Raw genomic sequence first — 22,117 nt, forward strand, 5'->3', positions numbered from 1 at the left:
ACAATTCTCTGATTTTGACTTTGATCAGGTTTTGGATTCAAATGCTGATGATTTCCTGGGTGGACAAGAACGTTCCCGACCACAATGGACCTCTGAGAGCACTACAGTGAAGTAAATGATGTAGGTCTGAAGACAATCAATGATCATGATGGCAAATAACAAGGGAAATAAGACCCAGCTTCAAAATAAGTGCAGTTATCCCTTAATAATCCATGTAGCAATGCAAGTACAAATTAATAAGACCATGGCATCTAGTTGTACACAACAATATCAAAAATACACTGCCTATTTAAACATGAAGACAGGCCTCCCAGAGATGATCATTGTGTGTATTGTATTGCAGTAACATACCAAGCATCTGGCAAACACACATATCGTGTTAACATTACTTAATGCGCTATCACCCTGCAGGGATAGGTTTCTTTGAGCTATGGAATGTGTGTGTGTATATGTGTGTGTGTGTGTGTGTGTGTGTGTGTGTGTGTGTGTGTGTGTGTGTGTGTGTGTGGGTAGGTAGGTGAGCAGGGACAGGCTGTATGTGTGTTTTTGTGTAGACATTTTCTTTACAAATACATGTGTGCATGCATGTGTGTCTTCAGCAAGATGAACTTGGTCAACCTGCATCGACATCGTGCCTCATGGTAAACACCGAATTGTCTCCAGTCCAGATAGATGTATATTTTTTTTGTTTCCTCGTCGTGAGAAAGTTTGAAAATAGAGTTACAGGAGGAGAGGAGCTATGCTATGTGGAAATCTTGACATCCGCATCCTTCCCCTCAAACTTCAATGATGTTGATAGATGGCACAGAGGGATGAAACTGCAAAAGATAAGAAAAAAAAAAACACAAATCAACACAACTTTCCTTTCCTTTCTCCATTTTTAAGGCATTATTGGATCGTAGAAGACGACTGCATTGTTACCAAGTGATGTGCCTGAGGAGGCTCATTTAAGCCATGAACTCAAACAGTATTAAGGAAAAAAAAATGCTTGGAGACACTGATAATCTGTGTTCCAAAATAATACAGATTAATCCACTTCAAAGCACTTCAGATGTTTTCATAGTTTGATCTAGGCTCAACTAAATAAGCCCCAAACTTTTAAATTCCTCATTTTTACAACTTTTATCCCCCAGAGTAACTGGCAACAAAGAAGCTACAGTACTTTAAATGATTCACTTTCTTAGTTTTCAGGGTTAATATAATGAATATTGGAGGGTACTGGGATAACACAGGCCTTGAGTTAATTAAAAAGAAAAAGTGGCCTTTCTGTAAATAGCAGGCAGCAAGGAGGAGGAAAAAAAAGAAGACTATTGGAATTAAAACCATCACTCTCATTTATTGCTTCAAATAAGAGATGATTGAAGGATTCCACTGTGGGGCGGAATGAACGGAAAGCCTCGGCGAGATCTCTGTCCCCTCAAGGGCTGATTGTTTGATTTTTGTTATGTAGGTCACTAGTTGTTTACAGTGCCGGAGAGGCTGTAATTTCAAAGCTTTCACAGCTCCCTTTTTCAAAGTTCATCAGTTTGAATATCATAGCCCTCAGCAGCTCTTTATTGAAGGTGTAAATCAAAGGCTTATAAGGTACACTACATTACTACCAATATGCTGCCTCTTTTATATGTATCACCCACTTCTGTGTGTGCCATCTTCTACCTATACAGTATTGTGTCTGCTGCTGAAAAACTCTGCAGTTTATTCTCACATGTGAATATTAATTATAGAGAGACATTTTATGCAAGGATATTAGGACCATACCAATGATTTTGATTGTTTGGCCCATTTACTACAACTGACCCACATTTTACATTGCAGCAAACCATTTTGCAAATCATTTTACAACATATAATTTAACTTCCTTGATTTTCAAATTTGAATTTTTGACTCCCACCTTATAATGTTCTGCTTCTTTACCTATGAAAACTGTTGCTATTCATAAACCACAGAACTGATAACAAATGTTTTCCTGGGGACTATTTTATGGCGGCGGGAGCATTAGAAAAGTCCTCCACATTAGAAAATGTAATGTGGAGGACTTTATTACGGTGATGGAATACTGGTGTGAAGAAAGTTTGTGAAGTGTCGTAGTAGAAAGAATGGAAACCAATGGCTTAATAAAAGGTAGGAAATTTTTATATCAAGGCAGATGGCCACCCACCCACAGCCGGGTTCTGCTCAAGGTTTTTTCCCAGTGAAAAGGGTTTTTTCCCCACTACTGTCATCATGTGTTGCTCATGGGGATGATTTTGAGTCATGGGATGACCCGAAATCTGTTAGGTCTCTGTAAAGCATCTTGAGATAACTTATTATGATTTGATGCTATACAAATGGAATGGAATTGATTTGATATTGGACATCCTAGTGGAAAGAATGGACTCCAGTGGCTGGATAAAAGGTTAGAAAAATGATATTTTTCTAAAGAGCTCTAAAATGTGACTGCTTGTTTTGGGAAAAGATTCGCAGAAACGTGTATGCATATGTATGTACGTTTATACATTTTGAAGTACATGTTAGGCTAAACATGCAGAATCACTGGCATGGTCCTTTTAAAAGCTCCCCAGCAAAGCACCGATCCAAAGTCATTGTATGTTGTGAACGTGCTGCAGTGGGCCAAGTTTGTTCTGATTTTGTTGTGAGTGTCCTTGTCTGACAGATAGGCCTAAAGAAAAATCATCACCATCGATCACGGTCATCAGCAAGGTTGTGCCTGATCAATTAGAGTGAAAAGCAGACACAATCTATTGCTGTCAAAGTCACTTTCCCATCCACTTTTCTGTACCTAGCACATGTGGAAACGGACCGTATCAATTCCCCCTTCTTCTCTCCAGCATTTTCTCCGCTGCTCTATTTAGTCTCTTTTGTGTGCCAGGTGTTTTGAAGTTTAACCGCTGTGAGATTTTGGTGTAATACATGTGTGAAAGGATTAGAGGGTTTATTTCATCAGTGCACAAATATGGCTGTGTTTGCTGATTTACGGTTAAGCTGTGGAGAGAAGCTGTTTTCTGAAAAACTGTGTACACTAATAGGACGGCATCTGAAGTAGGGCACAGAAAACACCGACATATACCTCTGAGACAGCTTGGAGTATGTTTTGATAAAACTACTTCAATATTATCTACAGAATGTCTACACTTTTTCTGGTACACTGTATTAACCAAAATATCATATCATATTACTAATGCATTTTAATATTTTCTCAGTTCTCACTTAGCAACCATTTGTCCTCTGTATCCTCCATAACTGACATTCTGCATGTAGATGATTTTCTTTTTCCTGATGATTGAGTGGGGATGCAACATGGAATCTTGCAGATTCCCATAGTTACAGAAGCAGGACACCATATACAACATATGTTTTGTTTTATTTTTTTTTCTTTCCTGGTCTTTTTTTTTTTTTTTTTTTTTTTTTTTTAAACCAGTCAAGATCTTTGATAAAGAGTGCCACATTACAGATTGGGTTTTGGCTACAGCGTTACAGGAATTCATGTATGAAATGGATACTGATCTGAACCAAGAGATGTTATGAAGAAAATGAATTGTCATATATAAAGGTCAAGCTTGAAATGAACTCCAAGAAACAGATCTGTGGTGGAGATGTGTTCCAGCAACCCTGCTGTCTGAGTAAAGATGAATTCAGGCATGAAACTCACCAGGCATTGATTCAGCACAATACTAAATGGGAAAATAACTGCTGTTTGTGCACTATACAGAAGAGCACACAATAAATACATTACATGATCTGCATCTCTGCAAACATGCATATTTGATTAATATTTCATACTGGGTTGAAGGTCAGTTTATGTTTATTCATAACAAAATAAAAATGTGAGGTGAAACTCATTTAGAGGTGATACTAGTGACCATTTGATCTCTGGTATCAGATTTGATATAATAATTTTGATATGAGATGTTTTTCAAGTTTTGTGTAAACAAAAAAAAAAAAAAATTAAAAAAAAAAAATTAAATACAAATATAGAAATGCACACTGTCATTTCCTTCATTCATTTTTGGCATAAAGCTTTGACATGCAAATTCACAAAACAAATATCTGAAACTAAAGGTCTTAAAAAAAAAAAATCTTAGAAATACGTATTTGCTGTTATTCTGTTCTTGGGAAGAATGGGCTATCCACTCCAGCTGATCATTGTTTTCTTACTTGAAGGACCAATTTTGAATGTTTGGCGCAACTACTGTTTACCCACATTTTATATTGCAGTTAACCATTTTGAAAATCATGCAGGGGTACTAAAGACTTTGCAACATATAGGGCTCTAGTTTCCCGGCGCAGCGCGGGGTGGCGCAGTGAGGCGAACCCCGCGCAGAGCTAGTTTCGACCGGCGAAGCGGGAGAGGCGGACAGTGTCCAAGTTTCGCAGACGGACTTGCGCGGAGATGGGAGTGGCGGCGCAGCAGGGGGAGGTGTCAACAGATTCAACTTGGCGCAGTGACAGTTTCGTGCCAAAAGGCTTCGCCGAGGTGCGCCAAAAGCTCGCCATCTGAAACCACGTCTACTTTCCGCGCAAGGCGGAGCGGAGCTGGCGCAGTGGAAGTTTGGCTGCCTGGCGCACATCACCAGAACCTCACAATCAGCATAAACGGTGCCAATCTCCTTTGATCTGACATCAGCTGTGACGGGACAGTTGATATGGAGATATATGTATGTGCTGATTGTGATCGTAGCATTGAATAGTGTTTTTTTCGGTATTTATTGCATCGTTAATGTGCCTGACATTCCGGAAGACTGCCTGTGAGGTTTTGGTGACGTGTCCGCACTGCTCGCCGGTCTCCGCTCCGCGCCTGTCTCCTGAGCTCCGCTCCGCCTGTGGCAATAGACCTCCATGTCAGCTGTGTAAACTTTCATTATGCCTTCGCGCAGCGCATTTTAAAGGCGAGGACAGGGGCTCATTTGATTGGTTAAATGTGAATCGGCTGTGTCAAACCCACTCCACGCCTTCTCTCCTCCCTTGCGCCGGTAGGAGGGACGGTGGAGTACTTGCGCCACCGAGCATGGCGTGCCAAACTTGGAAAATCCGCCTGGCCACACCCAGTTGGCGAAGCACATCTGCGCTACGCCCCCGCCTCGCCAGGTCTGTGAAACTAGAGCCCATAATCTGACTCCTTCCATTTTCAAATTGGAATTTGTGGTAGAAACAACCACCGTATAATGTTCTGCTTCTGTGGCCAACAAAGTTGTCAACATTCATAAACCACAGAACTGATAATTGTCTGCATAAAAGACAATTGACCCCAATCTGTCCAGGGGACCATTTCACTCCACCCAATTTCAAGTCTCAAAGTTAAGTTAATTTTGATTTCAGACAGTTGAGGCAGATGGCCGCCCACCCAGAGTCGGGTTCTGCTTGAGGTTTTTTCCCTGTTAAAAGGTTTTTTTTCCTAACCACTTTTGCCATGGGGGAGATTTACTCCAAACATGCAGTAGTTAATGTGCCTGTATCAATTTGTCCATTATTCAAATGCTCTTAAAAGATCATACCAGTGATTTTGAATGTTTGGCACATTTACTACAATTTACCCATATTTTACATTGCATACACTCAGTTTTCCCTCTTATATTAGTGCACAGAATTAATAATTTTCTATGTAAAGCAAATGTTTGCAAATGTCCCCTGGGACTAATGTGGATGACTGGGGTGAAGAAAGCTGATAGTGTAGATATTATTCTAAACATGCATAATCATTGGTATGGTTCTTAAAGAGTGAGGTTAGGTTAGGAAGACGGTGTGGGGAAGGCAGGTCTTGACCTGAGAGTGTCGTAACTGCTGACGCATTACTGGGCACTGTTCTAGTTGACTCTGCTTACATGACATCAAGCGTTCCCCTCACATTTATCAAGGTGTCATCTTAGAGCTCTTAGCAACTGTGTGTCTTGTATCCCAGGCGATCACGCTTATTATCAGCAGCCTCGACACCACAGCCTATGTGACTGTGTTATTCATGGCTCCCTGGTGGACAGTTTGCTCTGGTGCTTCATGCTAACACTTTAGCATACTCAGTGCTGAGTGCTTGTATGTCACAAGCAATATTTCAGTAGTAAAAAAGAAAAGCAAAACACAACTTTTTCAGCTTTCAAGCTAAATTTTACATATTTGTAAATGATATGCAGCTTAGTCTGGAGATGGTAAAGTTAACATTAAGTATGAGGTAAAAATGACATGATATTTTAAACTACTAAGGACTACTTTCCCTTTTGGGAGAGCAGTTTTCTCCTATGAGAACTGGAACATGACATGAGGACTTTCTCAATCTGCATTCTTGTACCCTGCATTATGTGTTTGACATTATTATCTTATGTCAGAGTCCCTAAACCCGTTATTTGGGGATTTAGCATTGCATAAGACGTGTTCCCTCGCAAAAGTTGCTATCTTGCGCACCTGCCGTTATCCCTAAAACACTTGCGCTACCTGTTACATTATGCACAGGCGTGGTTTGGGCATTACACCAGTTAAACCAATCAGTGTGCCAGGTGCCATTTCCTTTAAGAGCAGGCTGCGCTATCCTAAACCCGCAAACCAAAACCCGAGATGGAGAGAGGAAGGTCACGATTTAGTACTATCTCTGCCATTTTCTCAGGGGTTCAACTGAGGCTAAAGCAAGGTGGCTTTTTATAGGCGAGTTAACTGGGGAGGTGGAGCCGCATGTGCATGTCCACATGTGTCCAAGTGGACGCGCATTGAAGCCGCCTGGGCACGCTCCTGTAAAAGCCCAAAAGGGATAGCGGGTGGTTCTGAGTCAGCATAATGTAGGCCATAGCAGGTAGTGTGGCCGCAAGATACTGTTTAGGGATAGTGGAAGCTGCTAAATGCGTAATTCACAGGTAGTGGGTAGTGGCAATGGGTAGTGCAGTGTGAAAGATGGAGCCCTATATCTAAATTGTTGAAATGATTTTCTTTCTGTCATTTGTTAATCACCTTTGTTTTATTCACTTCACCTCAGTGCAGCAATGAACCAGTATTGTTCTGTATTGTGAAATTTCCCCACCGTGGGACTAATAAAGGAATATCTTATCTTATCTCTTTTGAATTGTTCAATTTTATGTGTTTATTTCAACATTGAGGGAAACCTCAGTGATTTTGAGGCTTAAATAAAGGTTTGAATGATTGAATGATTGAATGATTTTGCATAGGAAGTGAATTCAATGGCCAGGTTGGGACTTGCTAAACAGCTAAACAAATTACTGGACTTTAGCATTATAAAGCGTTATAAACGGTCATTGCTGTGGTGAGTCACACTGGCCTGATATACTAGAAAGACAGTGAGTGTGGCATCATATTTCTCCTATATTCTTGTATTTATTCCAAACCAACCACTCTTTGTCAAACGCTATCATTTGGTGTGTGGCACGCTATTTTTCCCAACAAATAAGGACCTCTTCCTGGAGAAGATTTTATGAACTGGGTTGAATCACTATTGTATGGTGAGAATTGGCATTAGGCTGTGGAGACTGAGTGTTTTCAAAAATACCTCTATAAACATGAAGACACATCTTGGTGATATGAATGAGTGCTAAGAAGCTGAGCATGCAGCAGTTTGTTTACATACTACAAATGCCAGTGTAAATACAGTTAAAGAACGCCTTAACAATGTCCAAAACTGTATGGAATATCTCAAGAGAAAAAAAAAAACAAGCCTGAGTGATTTCTATGGACAGAGGAGCTAAAGAAAAAAACGTTTCATAATGTCTATTTTGGTACAAAGTTTATTAGATCATTCTTTTGATGATATTTCAATTATAAAATTAATTAATCTATATAATATATAATTAATTAATCAATATGAGGTCATATATCATAAAATCAATAAATCAATATAAGGTCATATAATAACACCCAGTAACTTTTATTACTTCGGTATTAGTCTTTATGTTATGAATGTCTGTTTTGTGTGACATTTAATAAAATGTCTGTTTTGGTTCATTACATTCATCTTTTAATTATTTCATTTATAAATTCAATGAATCAATATAAGGTTGTATAATAAAACCCACTAACTTCTACTACTCAGTACTAGTCTTTGTCTATAGTCTATATATAGTCTATATTTTGGGTGAATCTAGTCATATGCCATCACTCAGCCTCCAGCAGCATGGATCACTGGAGCAGAATGCTTGACAAGGGATTTTGGTCTCCATATTGTCATGTTCTCAAGAGAAGGCTGACCCAGCAGGCAAATCAACCCAATACTTTAGTTTATTTCCTTCAGTGGCAGTAGGCTTTAACTTGTCCCAAGAAAAATGTGCTTCCTGATTTGCGTGAAAGTGCTGGAGGTGATTTGACCCCGGCCGTGCTCACCTTGCTCCGCAGCAGGCCTCCGCTGTGGTGCTCTGGGGTGCTCCTCTCTGAGGACGGCTTGGCCTTCTCCTTATTGTTGCTGGAGTCGTTGTCCTTGATGATGTCATACTGTCGGCAGAAGAGGGCAATAACAGCTGCCAGGAGGCACGCACGCAACACAGGCGCACACGCACGCACACACACACACACACACACACACACACACACACACACACAGAGACAAAAGGCGGTTGAGAATTCATTCATATGGTGTCGGCTGTCACTCACACACCTGTCACCACTGGGTTTAGCTGAGCACTTTGAAAGGCTGTGTGGATAATGAAATTCAGTTCCCAAGGGGCCTGAGATGCTCATGTGTTTATCTGCGAGCTTGGACGACAGCAAATTCTCCAACAAGCTTGCTGTGTTGCATTTTGCAGTCTGCCTGCTGCAGTTCTGCCTCCACTTTTGATAATGCCTGCAATTAACTTGCTTGCTTCACTGAGGTCATAAATTAATATAAGAACTACTAATGAGAAATAGAGACCTTTAAAAACCACTTCATATCATCAAGTATTCATTTCATATAATCAGCGACTGATTACTATACACAGTACTGTTTATGCTGTTATATAGTCCTAGGTGGAATTTTTCATCACGTGGCACAGCTGTGACATTGCAGTTCTCAACAGAAGAATAGCAGCTCTCAACAGAGGACAATTAGAAAGTTAGGAGTGTTGTTTTGTGTCAGTTTACATTTCAAGAAGATGTTACAGAAGATTACACAAAACAATGCTGCAATTACATGGCTCATTGTCTCTTTGTCGAAATGGAAATGTTGATGAAAGCCGTCCCACATTCAAAGCTAATTAGTGAATGCTGAAAAGTGAGTTTGTGTGTATGTTTAAATGCTTTCAATGAAATTTTATTTTATCATTCAAAACAATGCATTATGATTTATGAACCCATCTACTGCAATTGCCTTTTGTTTTTCCTTTTTATTACAGGAAGACAGGCCAGCATTGCTTTCTGAGTGCACTTACACTTTGAATGATTTATATTCTTGTGTGTAAGTGTAATACTGCAAAGAGTGTTTGCACACAAGCAAGAAAGAGCAGGAGAGAGGAGTGTTCACCTTCAACGTGATCCTTTGGCACATTTGGGCCCATAAATCGAGCACTATAAGAATTCCTTTGATAAATGTAATAAATCTCAGTAAAGAGAAATTTAAATGTTGCTGTGGAAATACAGGGTGTCCACAAAGTCTCTTTACAATTTAAAAAATCTATTACAAAAGCAATTGATGAGATATGTTAATCAGATTTGTTCTATGTACTCAGTGGTTATCAGTGGTTTTTCATCACATTGGACATCAACGACCTGAAGCAAAAGATCACTGATGCCATTGCCTCTATTGATGAGGCTCTGCTACAGTGAACATTAGTTGCTTTGTGCAACTAATTGTGCCCATATAGAGGTGTATTAAATGAGGCAAAAAAAACCAAAAACTTCAATATCTACTCATTATTTTGTAATAATTTCCACAGATTTGTGGATTTGTGATATTCATTTGCTTTTGTAATAAATTTGTTAAATTGTAAAGAGACTTTATGGACACCCTGTATGTTGAAGTTGAGTATTTTCTCTGGATGACAATGGTAACTTTAAATATGTAAAAAACTGGAGAGTAATTGATAAGGGAACAGGTATTTGAGGAAGACAGAAATGTTAAGTTTTACACCTGAGAGTTGCCAGTTAGCAGTAAAGCCCCATGACAGATTAAGCTGGTTTAGTTCATGTACTGTGCTTTACTTCATTAAGAGAAACCAAACAATTACTGATGCGAAGTGACACTACACTTGGGCCTTGTTCCAACTGCCAGACCAAATCTGTTTTTTGTCATATCGAGACTGTATCCAGATTGATTTGAGAAAGTCTGGAATGCGAGTTTTGCAAATCAGATCCAAGACACATTTGGAGACGGTTTGAAATGTGATTCCAGTCAGATTTCTACAGATGCATATCGGTCCGGACGCTCTGGACACTCAAATAGGATTTGTTACATCGCTCACAACGCAGCACACAACAACAACGTCAAATCCCAAGGGACGGATGTGCAGCAGAACGGTTGAGCAGCTGAGCAGAATCCATGCTGCTGCCAGCAACCAAAATTATGTGGACAGACGGCCGCTGGCATCTTCTGTGCATTTTTCCTGCTTCTGCGTTGGAAAGCTGTGCCACTAGCGCACATAGTTACTGACACATAAGTCATTACCATGGCAACCCATGCAGGTAAGTTGGTGATGTCTGGGCACACAAATCCAATCTGATCACTTGCTAATAACAGTGTGGACAGTCTGTCTTAAAGATCTGATCAGAGAAACAAATACGATTTGCCTGCAGTCTGAACACGGCTTTAGTGTTAGTATTGTCATTGTTTTATTTCAGTGACACAACTGCTTAACATGAGGTTTCCAGGTCTTCCTTACATATTCAAATACTTTAGAAGATGGTTTACTCCTCACAAAATACAGAAAATAATCCAATAATCCATGAGCATTTTCTAGTAGTGCATATGAGCCAGGAGAGCTTCTCTATGTGTCCAACAGGAGTGTTTCCTGAATTAGTAGCATACATGGCCCACAAGAGCATCTCTAATACAATCTAGAGCAAACTAGCTTTCTAGCTATTAAAAATACTTGGGTAAGGTTAGGAAAAGCTTATTGTTAAAGTAAGGGAAAGGTTTATTGTAATGGTTAAGGCAGGAAAAGGCCATGGTTAAGGTTACAAAATGTTGGCTTATGTTTGCTTATATTAGCTGGCGAATGAGCACTGCTTTCACTCGGATTTCAACTTGGTTCATCTTAGTGAAAGTCATGTTGATTCACCCATCTGCCACCTCACATGCCGACCACCACAGTGTCGTCATTTACAGGACCACTAGATGTCACTTAACTTTAAAATGGAGCTACGGGTCATAATAAGCTGCTGGACAAACAACTGATGGGGTCGTTTATAGGGTTGGTTTTCGTGTGTGTGTGTGTGTGTGTGTGTGTGTGTGTGTGTGTGTTTGTTTTGAGCTGGATCTGCCTCCAACATAGCAGCCCATTATGAAGACATTATTTTTCCAACTATTATATAAAGCAGAAACTGTTTATTTCAAATGCATGGAAATCCTACTTAACATGATATAAATTTATGATTTGGCTGCAAGCTAGAATTTCATCAGCAAAAGCTTAAGAAGATTGTGTAACTGCTACATTTTTTTTTTTTTTTTAGATCAAACAACTCTTTTACTCCCACTCTTTTCTTTACATTCCCTACAGTATGTTACTTTGGTTCTTCTAATGAGTATTATTGAAGATATCACTCTGTAGCCCAGCAGTGGGAAAACCTGCTGCTGGAGGTCTGTCAGATATGCCAGTTCTTATTGTGCCTCAACACATCATTAATCAGCACAATTCCTCAAAGGGATAGCAAGTCATACTTGAATGGAGAGCTAAAGAGCCAAGAATGCTCAGAGAGGCGTGCTGTTGGTTCGGGTGGTTTCACATCCCTGTGACACCACTGCCTGAAAGGGGTGGGACATGTTCAGGGATGTCAGATTTATTTTTGAGTCAGCAGCAGTCAGAGTTTGAGCCTTTAACCTTGACTCAGTAGAGACCCCAGTGATACTGTGCTGTTTGACTTACTGCCTAGTTCATTGATCACTGGCTTATTGATTGGTGTGTCAATGTACTGATGTAGCTACTGGGGAAACTCCAGTGTGGAGCCTCTTGTGCTCCATGAGTCGGTATTATTGAGGAATAATGTGACATGTTAATAAATGCTGACATGGCACACATGTGTCAGGGATGTCTGATCCGCTTTTAGCCTTGTAAGCAGAATTTTAATGTCGTTTTGCTAATGACGGCAATAATTTCCCCTGCTTTCAATTGAAATTATACCCATTACACTTTGCAAGACCTACAGTCAACCTATTAGTTACCCTTAAAGAATAGGCACCACATGGAGAAACCTATTAATGTTAGATTAGGAGTTAATGGTCATTGTATATTTTATGAGTATTACACAATTGAGCCATTTTATGGGTTTAAATATATGCTTTGGAACTTGCTAAATCAAATACTCATTATTAATTATTAATTCCAACTCTGTACAAGTTTGTGCTTGTTTAATTACGTATTTATCTAATAAACCAAAGACTATATTATTAAGTGGAGTGTAATTTTAGACATGTAAAAATGACATATGATGTGGTCTTAAACTAAATATGAATTGTCACCAAGACAAATCCCTATACTTTATTGTACTTAAAGTGCTTTTGACCCTGATTTTTGGTTCAAATTTCTTAGTCATTCAGTTGAGATATTGTCAGGCATTACAAACAAACTTACCTGCCCACATGACCAAAACCACCACAATGATGATCATCTCTCCTGTCTGTAGATGTCTGGACTTGTCCAGCCCCTGCACTGTAGGGTCATCTGGGAGAGAGGAAAGACAACATGTACACTATGTGTCATGTTCAGGAAAGAAAAATTCACTATGAACCATTAGTTAGTCTACCCCTCTACATGACCAGTTATTCAGCTGTAACACTGCTGTAACATGCAACAAATATCACACTGTCACTTAATGCAAGTTTCAAGTCTTCGGTTAGAATCACATGTCAGACAGTCTGTTTAAACCACAACATGATTATTTCTAAGAAATTAAAGCAAGTTAATAATATTATATGTCCTATTTAGCTATTAGTATACTAGTATATTAAAATGACAGCGTGACCTGAAATAAGGTTTAGAATTACTCAATACATTATACTGCCACCTGCATTACAAAACAAAAACACAATGGAAGATTTTTTTAAATTTTATTTTTAAGTCTTAAGTATAAACAGTGGTTGTGTTTGTCAAAACACAAAAAGAATGATGTTTGGTCAACCTAAAGTTGCAAGACTCACTGAGTCCATGTTTGGTCTTGCAAATTAAGTATAACTTGAGTCCCTATCTTAGCGCTTGAGAATAGTGACTATACTAACTGAGAGAACCAAAACACAAAGAGAACAAAGAAAGAGACTACATTTAAGAAGGAAGAGATATGCCAGTGCCTAGATAACCAACCAAGATAAGACCTAAACCAAGTGCAACTCTTGGTTGCCAGATTCCCGGTGCCCACAAGAAAAACAGTCATCAGCCAGTCCACACTATATGGACAAAAGTACTGGGCCACACCTCTTGATCACAGAATTCAGGTGTTTCATTCAGTCCCATTGCCACAGGTGTATAAAATCTAGCAGCTAGCCATGCAGTCTGCCTTTACAAACATTTGTGAAAGGATGGCTCATTCTAAAGTTTCTTCCCTCCTAGATATTCCACCATCAGCTGGAAGTGGGATTATTGCAAAGTTGAAGTGTTTAGGAACCACAGCGACTCAGCCACCAGGGGGCAGCACCACGTAAAGTTACAGAGCGGGGTCACCGAGCACCGAGGCTCATAGTGCGTAAAAATGGCTGACGCTCTGCTGACAAACTTACCTGCCCACATCAACATCAGCACAGAAACTGTGTGCCAGGAGCTTTATGGCCGAGCAGCTGCACACAAGCCTTACATCACTGAGCACAACGCCAAGCATCAGATGGAGCGGTGTAAAGCATGCCGCCGGTGGACTCTGGAGTGGTGGAAATGTGTTCTGTGGAGCAACCATTCATGCTTCTCTATGTGGCGGTCTGATGGACGAGTCTGGGTTTGGTGAATGCCAGGACAACATTCCCTGCCTGACTGCATTGTGCCAACTGTTAAGTTTGGTGGAGGAGGGATAATGCTATGGGCTGGTTTTTCTGGGGTTGGCCTCGGCCACTTAGTTCCAGTGAAGGGAAATCTTAATGCTTCAGCTCACCAAGACATTTTTAATAATTCAATGGTTCCAACATTGTGGACTTTTGACTGGCCCGCACAGATCCCTGACCTCAACCCCATCCAACACCTTTGGGATGAACTAGAACAGAGATTGCGAGCCAGACCCTCTTGTCCAACATCACTGTTTGACCTCACAAATGCTCTTCTGGATGAACGGGCAAAATTTGCCACAGGCACACTTCAAAATCTTGTAGAAAGTCTTCCCAGAAGAGTGGAAGCTGTTCCAGCTGCAAAGGGGGGACCAACTCCATATTAATGCCTATGGATTTAGAATGGGAGGTCAGAAAAGCTCTTGTAGGTGGAATGTGGAGGTGGTCCAATACCTTTGTCCATGTAGTGTATATCAATTAACATTAAGTCATCTTGTCATCAAGGCCTTTGAAAAAAGAAGGTTCTGTCTATCTCATATGGCTGTTATGCCATGCGATAGTCAGAGGAAGTTGTGGGAAAAACCGTACATCAATCTTGTTGCATTTATCCTCCTTTAAGAGGATTGGAAACAGGCCTATTTCCACCAACCCCCACCACCACCATCAAACTTTTACAATCTTTTAACCTGCATAGATGGAACTCTTCCAGAGCAGCACTCTCCCCAATTGCCCTCTTTAGTGAATCAAGTCATCAAGACACTGGCCCTATATACCAAACTGTCAGCTCTCTCCACGCGATAGCAATTACCAAGTGGGGTCAATTGTACTGCCACGTTTTTTGGAAGTGATGGCGGTGGTAGTGGTAGTGTTGATGGTGTATGTGTGTGTGTGTAAAGCGTGAAGGCGGAGCAAGTATATCATGGTGGAAAGAGACATACAAGACGAGGGAAGGAGGTAGACTACATATCGCAAACATAAAGTCTCATCATATGAATGAATCACTCGTCTCACACCTGTTCTAATTAAATGCGTCGGTGCATGTAAACAACAAACCATATTAGATCACATCCCATGTAAACAGTTGACCAGAAATCTTCAATCGCAATGATTTCAGAATGAAAAAAAAAAGCATGTAAGATCCTTGTCTTGCCCTCGTGTTTTCCCCATTTCCCTGCCTCCTTGGTGTTTCCCTCTGTCTCCCAGTGTGTGCTGTGAGTGTGTCTCCCTCTCTCCTCTGCACTCTCCCTGCACACCTGCCTGTCATCATCTCATCACCTCCCTGGCTTCATAAACCCTGCACCAGCCTCCAGTCCCTGCCTTCTGTCATGCAGCCTTCAGTCCCTATGTCCTCAGAGTCGGCAGCAACATCAGCCAGCCACAACACATCAGCCGCACCACATCAGCCACGCTAGCCAGCCACACCACATCAGCGACACCATCTTCCTCACCTTCCCAGCTGGTTTCCCCACAATAAAATCCCTGTGGTTCGCCTTACCAGCTCTCCTTGTGTGTCTGCATTTGGATTCAACTACAGCTACGTGACATTACCAATCCCTCACTTCACTCTTGTGCCCTGACTGATTCAGCGCTTCTGGCTCTCTCTTGTTTGTTTCATTTCAATTGCAGCTGCAGGGAACTTCAACACTTGGTTAACAGTATGTTCCCTCAGAGTCTGCATTTGTATCCTGACAGGATATGTCTGGGTTGTATCTGAACACAGTGACAGGTGGGATCTTCACCTTGAGGGTTTGGGATGATCACAACCCATCACACATCATAGGCTGATCCAAAACTAAATCTAATCCGAGAGGCTTCCATATTCAGCAACTCCTGCTAAATAAACACCTGGATGCACTTTCTCAGCTGATCTATTTCTCTTGCTTAACTTGAGAAAGTGCATTGGTACATCCTCTGCCCAGTCTGTGTTGTGTTCCTTTGGTGCTTTGTTCCATACAGCTCCATGACCCTGTTACAAATTTGTTGCAAATCCCCAAGTCAGTGGCTAGAATAGTCACCACACTTCTGACATCTATTGTAAGGCCTTTAAACACTGTGAGCACCCACAAAATCTCCTCAGATTTATACTTTTCAATTTCCCTTAAGCCACATCCACACTGATATGTTTTAGCTGTTCAACAAATGGACAACAAATTCTTTTCTCAGACAGCTCTACCTTTTGTTAGATTTGCGGAGCATTAGGACAAACTGCAGACAGACGTAACTTGAACCAGTTTGGGAAAACACTGACCTCCTTTTTATACACTCTGAGCCTTTTGTTACATCCCACCCTAACCCCTAAATCTGCTCTCTGACTGTGAGATTTGTATTAGACCACCTCCCAAACCTTTTAATAGGCTTTTCTGATACTGAAGACGTTATGTAGGTCGAGAGCATCTAAGTTCATTTTAGGTTTTCGTTCAAACTCTGAACACAGCCCTTCCGTATGGGGTGCTGTTAAAGTGGTAGATCTGAAATAATCCACACATGCACTTACAGGCAGTAGCTAATCCATACCTGCAGCCAATTTCCACCCTCAACCCATCTTGATGCCCTCACGATTATCTCCAGTGCATAGCTCGTGCTACAGGCAAAGTTGGGTGCCTTGTCATACCCCGACCCTGTGATACTGTGGTAAATACTGCGAAGTGCATTTTTGAAAAAGGATGTTTTTAGTATGTTCAGCATGAATTGTGATTGATGCACAGTTTTATACCAAAGTGAAAGAAATTTCCATATGGCCTGAATAACATGCTGAATGATTCTCTTGTACAGGAGGATGTACAAAGCAGCCTGTGTTGTGATAATTAGCCAACCTTCCTCCATGTTGTCCCATGGTGCTGTCTGAGGCTATGAACCATGCAGGGAAGCCATGTACTAAAACAGCAGGGGCTTGATATTCATCCACACAGGCAAATCACCTGATTTATTGCTGCGCTATCTGTCTTTGAAATTCCGCAATTACATGGCATGCGCTTCACGTTCATAAGGATTAAATCCCTGGTTTCAAAGAAGTGAGCTACCTTTCTAGTCACACGCTGAGCTGTGGCAATCACTTGAATGATAACACACTGACACTAGGTGCTATTGCCTTTATTCTTTATGTTTATAGCTCTTCTTTGACAATGAAGGACACACTTAGTGGTGTTCCAGAGCATGTTTCTTCTTGCTCTGCGATTTCTGCCAGTTCTCATATGCTGTAATTGTAATAACCCTCCAGAATGTCTTCTCTCTATCGTTGTATCATCATGTGAGCACAGTCATGAACTATTCAACACAAACAACAAAGGTTTGCAACCTTTGTTGCAATGCAACAAAGGCTTTAAAGGAAGGATGTTTTTTTTCTAAAACTGTTTGCCTATCGATACAAATGACAGCATTATTAAGCAGGCAGCAAACTTTGGCTCCAGTATGTGGAATAGCTTTGTACTTTGCTGTCAAACAAGGGAAGGAAACATTTCAATTCTGACTCAGCATAGCAAACCTTACAGCCCTTTGAAGTACTGTATCACACGGTAATTGTGTCTAAGGGGACCACGTACCTAGTTATGTTTGACAGCACAAGACATTCATCCTCTAAATTTTTTTTTTTTCTTTTTTACCCTCCATACTTGAAGCTGTGTGACAGCTTGGTGGCAGTGGGTAACATTTGCTGTTTGATTTGTCTTTGTTGAATAATTTGTTATATAATTGTATTTAGAGATTATTGGATTGGCTGTTTTTCATGCCAACAAACACAATGCATTCATTGCACATTTTGGCTCACATCTACTAAATCTGTCACAATTCCAGGCGAAGCACAAAAGCAACTGAAAATGAAACTGATCCCACCTGTTCAATGTCTGTACTAAATTTGGACACAAAAATGAGCTAATTAATTAGAATTGCGACTCTGCACATGGAAGAGCTAAATTATGCACACAATAGCTCAACTGGTGCAGTTTCCCCTGTGAGCTACAATTTAAAGATGGATAAAAGTAAAGCAAATTCCTCCCTCGTGGACCTGGAACTTTTACTACCAACACAACCCAAATGAGCTCTCTGCTGCAAAGAAGATGTGTTTTAAAAACATGTGAAAGGCGCTGGGACATTTCTTAAGCTCTGTTTTCATCTACTTTGATCATTTGTATGCTAAATTTACTATTTAGTTGTATTTTATCAATATTTATAAATATTTACATTATACAATTTCTACATTCTACATTGTACAATATTTATTGGTTTTGATTTGATTATATTGTGTGTTTTTTTGGCTTGGTTATTTAGTTTGGTTTGATTTTATGAAGTTTCTATTGCATGGACGTGCTGTGTTGCATTGCATTATGTTGGACGAAGGCTCAAGGTGACAACAGTTGTGATTAATGGGACCACACCCCCCAAAGCTCAGACTGGTCTACAGAACAATGTGCTTGTTTGAAAGTGTTGATTAGCACAGGCCACAGGAGAGGGGGGGGGGGAGAGCGAGCACGGAGGCAAGCACAACTGTCAGGACTTGTTTCATGGACACAGGGACAGCAGCACAGAGGTCTGCCTGTTGTACAGTGGTATGGACAGGTTCTGAAAGGCAACGCTGGGGCACTGATGGAGAAGAGCAGATATCCGTAATCCTCCACATATCAACTTTTGATGTGATAACACACACTACATCACCTATGCCCTAATAAACTTTAAACAGTTGAACACAAGTATAGCTCCAATAGTCACTAGCAAATTGCCACTAGCAAAAGCAATCAGATGCCTAAGCTTCTTTGCAAGTATCCTGCTTCCAAGAATTATGCTCACTGCTTCCATCAGAGACCCACCAGCTTGTGACAAGTCACATCATAACTACCTTACATCATAAATTCTCTCCCTTTGTGCTTCAGCCTTGCAAAACCCACAAATCCATGGGCAGTTAGACAAGAGAGCAGAACATGACTTGTTGTAACAGCTCTGTGTACAACTAGGAAAATATTTTTTTTCATTGAATCTCTTATTTACACTGACATTCCTCATGCGAAACAGTCAGTTCGAGTTGCTCTTGTTGTCTTAGCATGCGATACATTTGGAATGGGCTGCAGTCAATGAGTCACCCCCTGAGAACGTAATGCAAAAAGATTGGCGCTGATTCATTTTGAAGGCGCAGCTGCCAATGAGGAAACTCCAACACTCGGCCAACCAATGGTAAACCTCCAGCCAACAAACAGACCTCACACTGCAGCGACGTGTTTGAGAAGTTAGATCAATTTTGTGTTTACTGTTGTGCAGCAGCATCCAAGCCTCAAGTGTGGATGCCTCAAACATAAGCACAGGCATGTATCACAGGCAGAACTCTAAGAACAAACATAGTACTGGCAATATAAGCATTATTGTACTACTAACTATTTGGAAATGAATCAGGGTCTCAAACTTCAATACTCAAATAAGATAAGATAAGATAAGATAAGATAAGATAAGATATTCCTTTATTAGTCCCACGGTGGGGAAATTTCACGTATTACAGCAGCAAAGTGGATAGCAAGATATGAAGCATAATTTACCCTATAAACAGTATATACAGATAATAAGTATACTGTTTATAGGGTAAATTATACCTAATACATGTGGCAGTGTGCATTTAAGAATATATGTGTTGCCTATCTTAGTGTTGCTAAGTGTTGTGAGTGTCACTGCTGCATCATTTGATAACTGGAAAAAAAAAAAAATAAATAAATAAAATTTAAAAAAATGAATAAAAGCCATGCTCTAAATAAATCTCAGCTATGTTTGGGTCTGTTCTGGCCACAGCTCAACATACAGTCACCTAGCGCACGTCTGAAGGGCAGGCAAAGCACGTGCATGCATTTGAATTAAAAGCCTCTCAGCGAACTAATAAAATTGGACTTGAGTTTGAAAAGACTTATATTGATCCTGAAAAATACTCCCCGGAAGCCTATTTAAATTCAAATTTTCCAGCTACACGTGGTGCTTGCCAGGCAGCGCTTGCTTGTCATGAAATAGATGGATTCGGAACCAGTCCAGGATAGGTTTACGTTTAGCGCCATGCACTCTAATGTGTAATCATATTAGATCAAAGAGCATTGCAATGGGGGAAATAAAAGCACTATTGATTCAGGAATGTCATAGCTCTAGCTCTCTGGAATGTCTCAGATATGCCGCAAATCAATTTACTTTCAATGGGGAGCGCTTGGCTGTGACAAAAGATCTCTGAAATGGCTCTGTGATGCACAGGCAAGCTAGATTAAAAAGGCTTTTTAAGGCATTGTGGTCAGCAGCAAGGAACTGAAAACAAAAATTCGATTTTACGTTGAGGTAGAGACATTATGAATGCTGAGAGGAAATTGGTGTTTATAAGGACTGCAAAGGAGGGAAGAGCTTCAGTTTTTCATTTGATGACTTTAGCAGGCCAGCAAGGGGTAATATGGCTTTTATCCTTGTATCATCTTCTTGCTCTGTACTTTCAAGACGTTATGAACGTCTCCCCAGGATCTTGCTCATCATAAGCACTGACTGCTCTTTCAGTTTAATTATAGTCTGGAATCGTCTCAGGAGGTTAAAAGATGGGATAGACCTCCAATCTGTTCAGTCACCATTTGATTTGTTGTGATGGCTCAGTGTGTTTTCCTCTAACAGTTGAGACTCAACCAGCTCTGCGTAGTACACTATGCACCCGGAGGTATGTAATGAAAAACATAGTGGTGAAGCAGTCACAAGACAAATAAAACCCTGTATGCCTCCCAAATTGGCCTTAATGGAGCTAGCTGGGTCAAAAATTAAAAAAAAAAAAAAAAAAAAAAAATGATATTGCCGTTGAAGAGATGAAGAACCAGAGAAAGAACATTAAAACGGATGCTGAGTTGACTGTTCATATCCTTAACAGGTTCTGCAATCTAATGTCTGTTATCTGCTATCAGAGGCACTAGTCCAGCTTTATCAACCAGATCTACAGTGATACCTGATTTCTGTGACTCAGACCCTACAGAGCACGGGTGAGCTTGATAAAGGCAGAATGCAATTTATTAGTAGTGTGTTTCCATTATAGTGCCATTGAGGATAAAAATGGCTTCTTGTTATTCAGCGTTGCTGTGCAGTCACAGGATGCCACTAATGTTGTAGGCTATATACTAACCAAGGTCACATTTAACTGAATTGAGGATGTAGTTTTTTTTTTTTGCTCTCTTCCATATTCTGTTACTATATGCACAGAGTAGATCAGCAGATAAGGGAGAAATATCGGTCTCCATTTGAACTCTTAGCTAAGAACACAGTTAAAGCTTAGCCATGCCTCAGGGAGTAATCCAGCTAATCCTCAGCCATCAGTCTTTCACTCTTACCTGCGTTGCACTTTACACCTTGCCATATAGCCATCACTTACTGCAGGCCATAAAGTTGAGTAAATATACTTTTAAGTGACATGTGTTGAATCATTTTAGTATGAATTTCATTTGTTTGATCTCAGGGAGTGCCTTTGCAGCACTCTCTGTAAGGGGGCTGAGAGCAGGGAGTGGGGATGGAAGCAGGTTTATCTTTGTTTCAACTCAGATTGCGATTTATCATTCATCTTCCAATGTGTAGGAGGTGCTAATCCTGCATAGCGTAGAGTATAATCCTGAGGCACAGACAATGCAGGTTGACAGTAAGGTACATGTAACTGAAAATTCCACTTTTTAAGAGACTTTTTTTTTCTCCATTAAATTGCACAGGAAACATCCTTCTTTTTACTCCACTGCTTTTATCTACCACCAAAAAGGTACAACACAGATGTGTGTGTGTGTGGTATGATGCACAGACATGTGCAATATGATGCAAACATTTTTAAGACGAAGGAATCAGTGAGCGCAACTAGACCGGCTGCTGTGTACATAACATGTGGGTGAACGTTTTGAAAATGGGCCACTTCCTAGCAGCACAATTCAAGCACTGAATGATTATGTGAGCCTTTCCCTGGCACAGAAATTTATGGAATATGTTGCTTATGTACATAGTTATTTCCAAACTCTTGGCATTACTCGTGTAACTACTGCACTACTAATTTTACTCTGGGTAATGTGTCAGAGAGAATCACTC

At 40.4% G+C, this 22,117-nt stretch overlaps 1 protein-coding gene across 1 annotated transcript in view; it reads right to left on the minus strand.

Moving 5' to 3' along the window:
• Window positions 1-680: 680 nt before the first annotated feature.
• fndc4a (fibronectin type III domain containing 4a) overlaps window positions 681-22,117 on the minus strand; it is a 37,158-nt gene continuing 15,721 nt past the window's right edge. The window contains exons 4-6 of the mRNA XM_030046688.1: window positions 12,684-12,773; window positions 8,308-8,441; window positions 681-818 (exon numbers count right to left, since the gene is read on the minus strand). Coding sequence (XP_029902548.1) covers window positions 777-818; window positions 8,308-8,441; window positions 12,684-12,773 — 266 coding nt within the window. The 3' untranslated portion in view covers window positions 681-776. The remainder of the gene's footprint in view (window positions 819-8,307; window positions 8,442-12,683; window positions 12,774-22,117) is intronic.

The sequence above is a fragment of the Myripristis murdjan genome, chromosome 24 (genome assembly GCF_902150065.1).
Source record: "Myripristis murdjan chromosome 24, fMyrMur1.1, whole genome shotgun sequence".
NCBI lineage: Eukaryota > Metazoa > Chordata > Actinopteri > Holocentriformes > Holocentridae > Myripristis > Myripristis murdjan.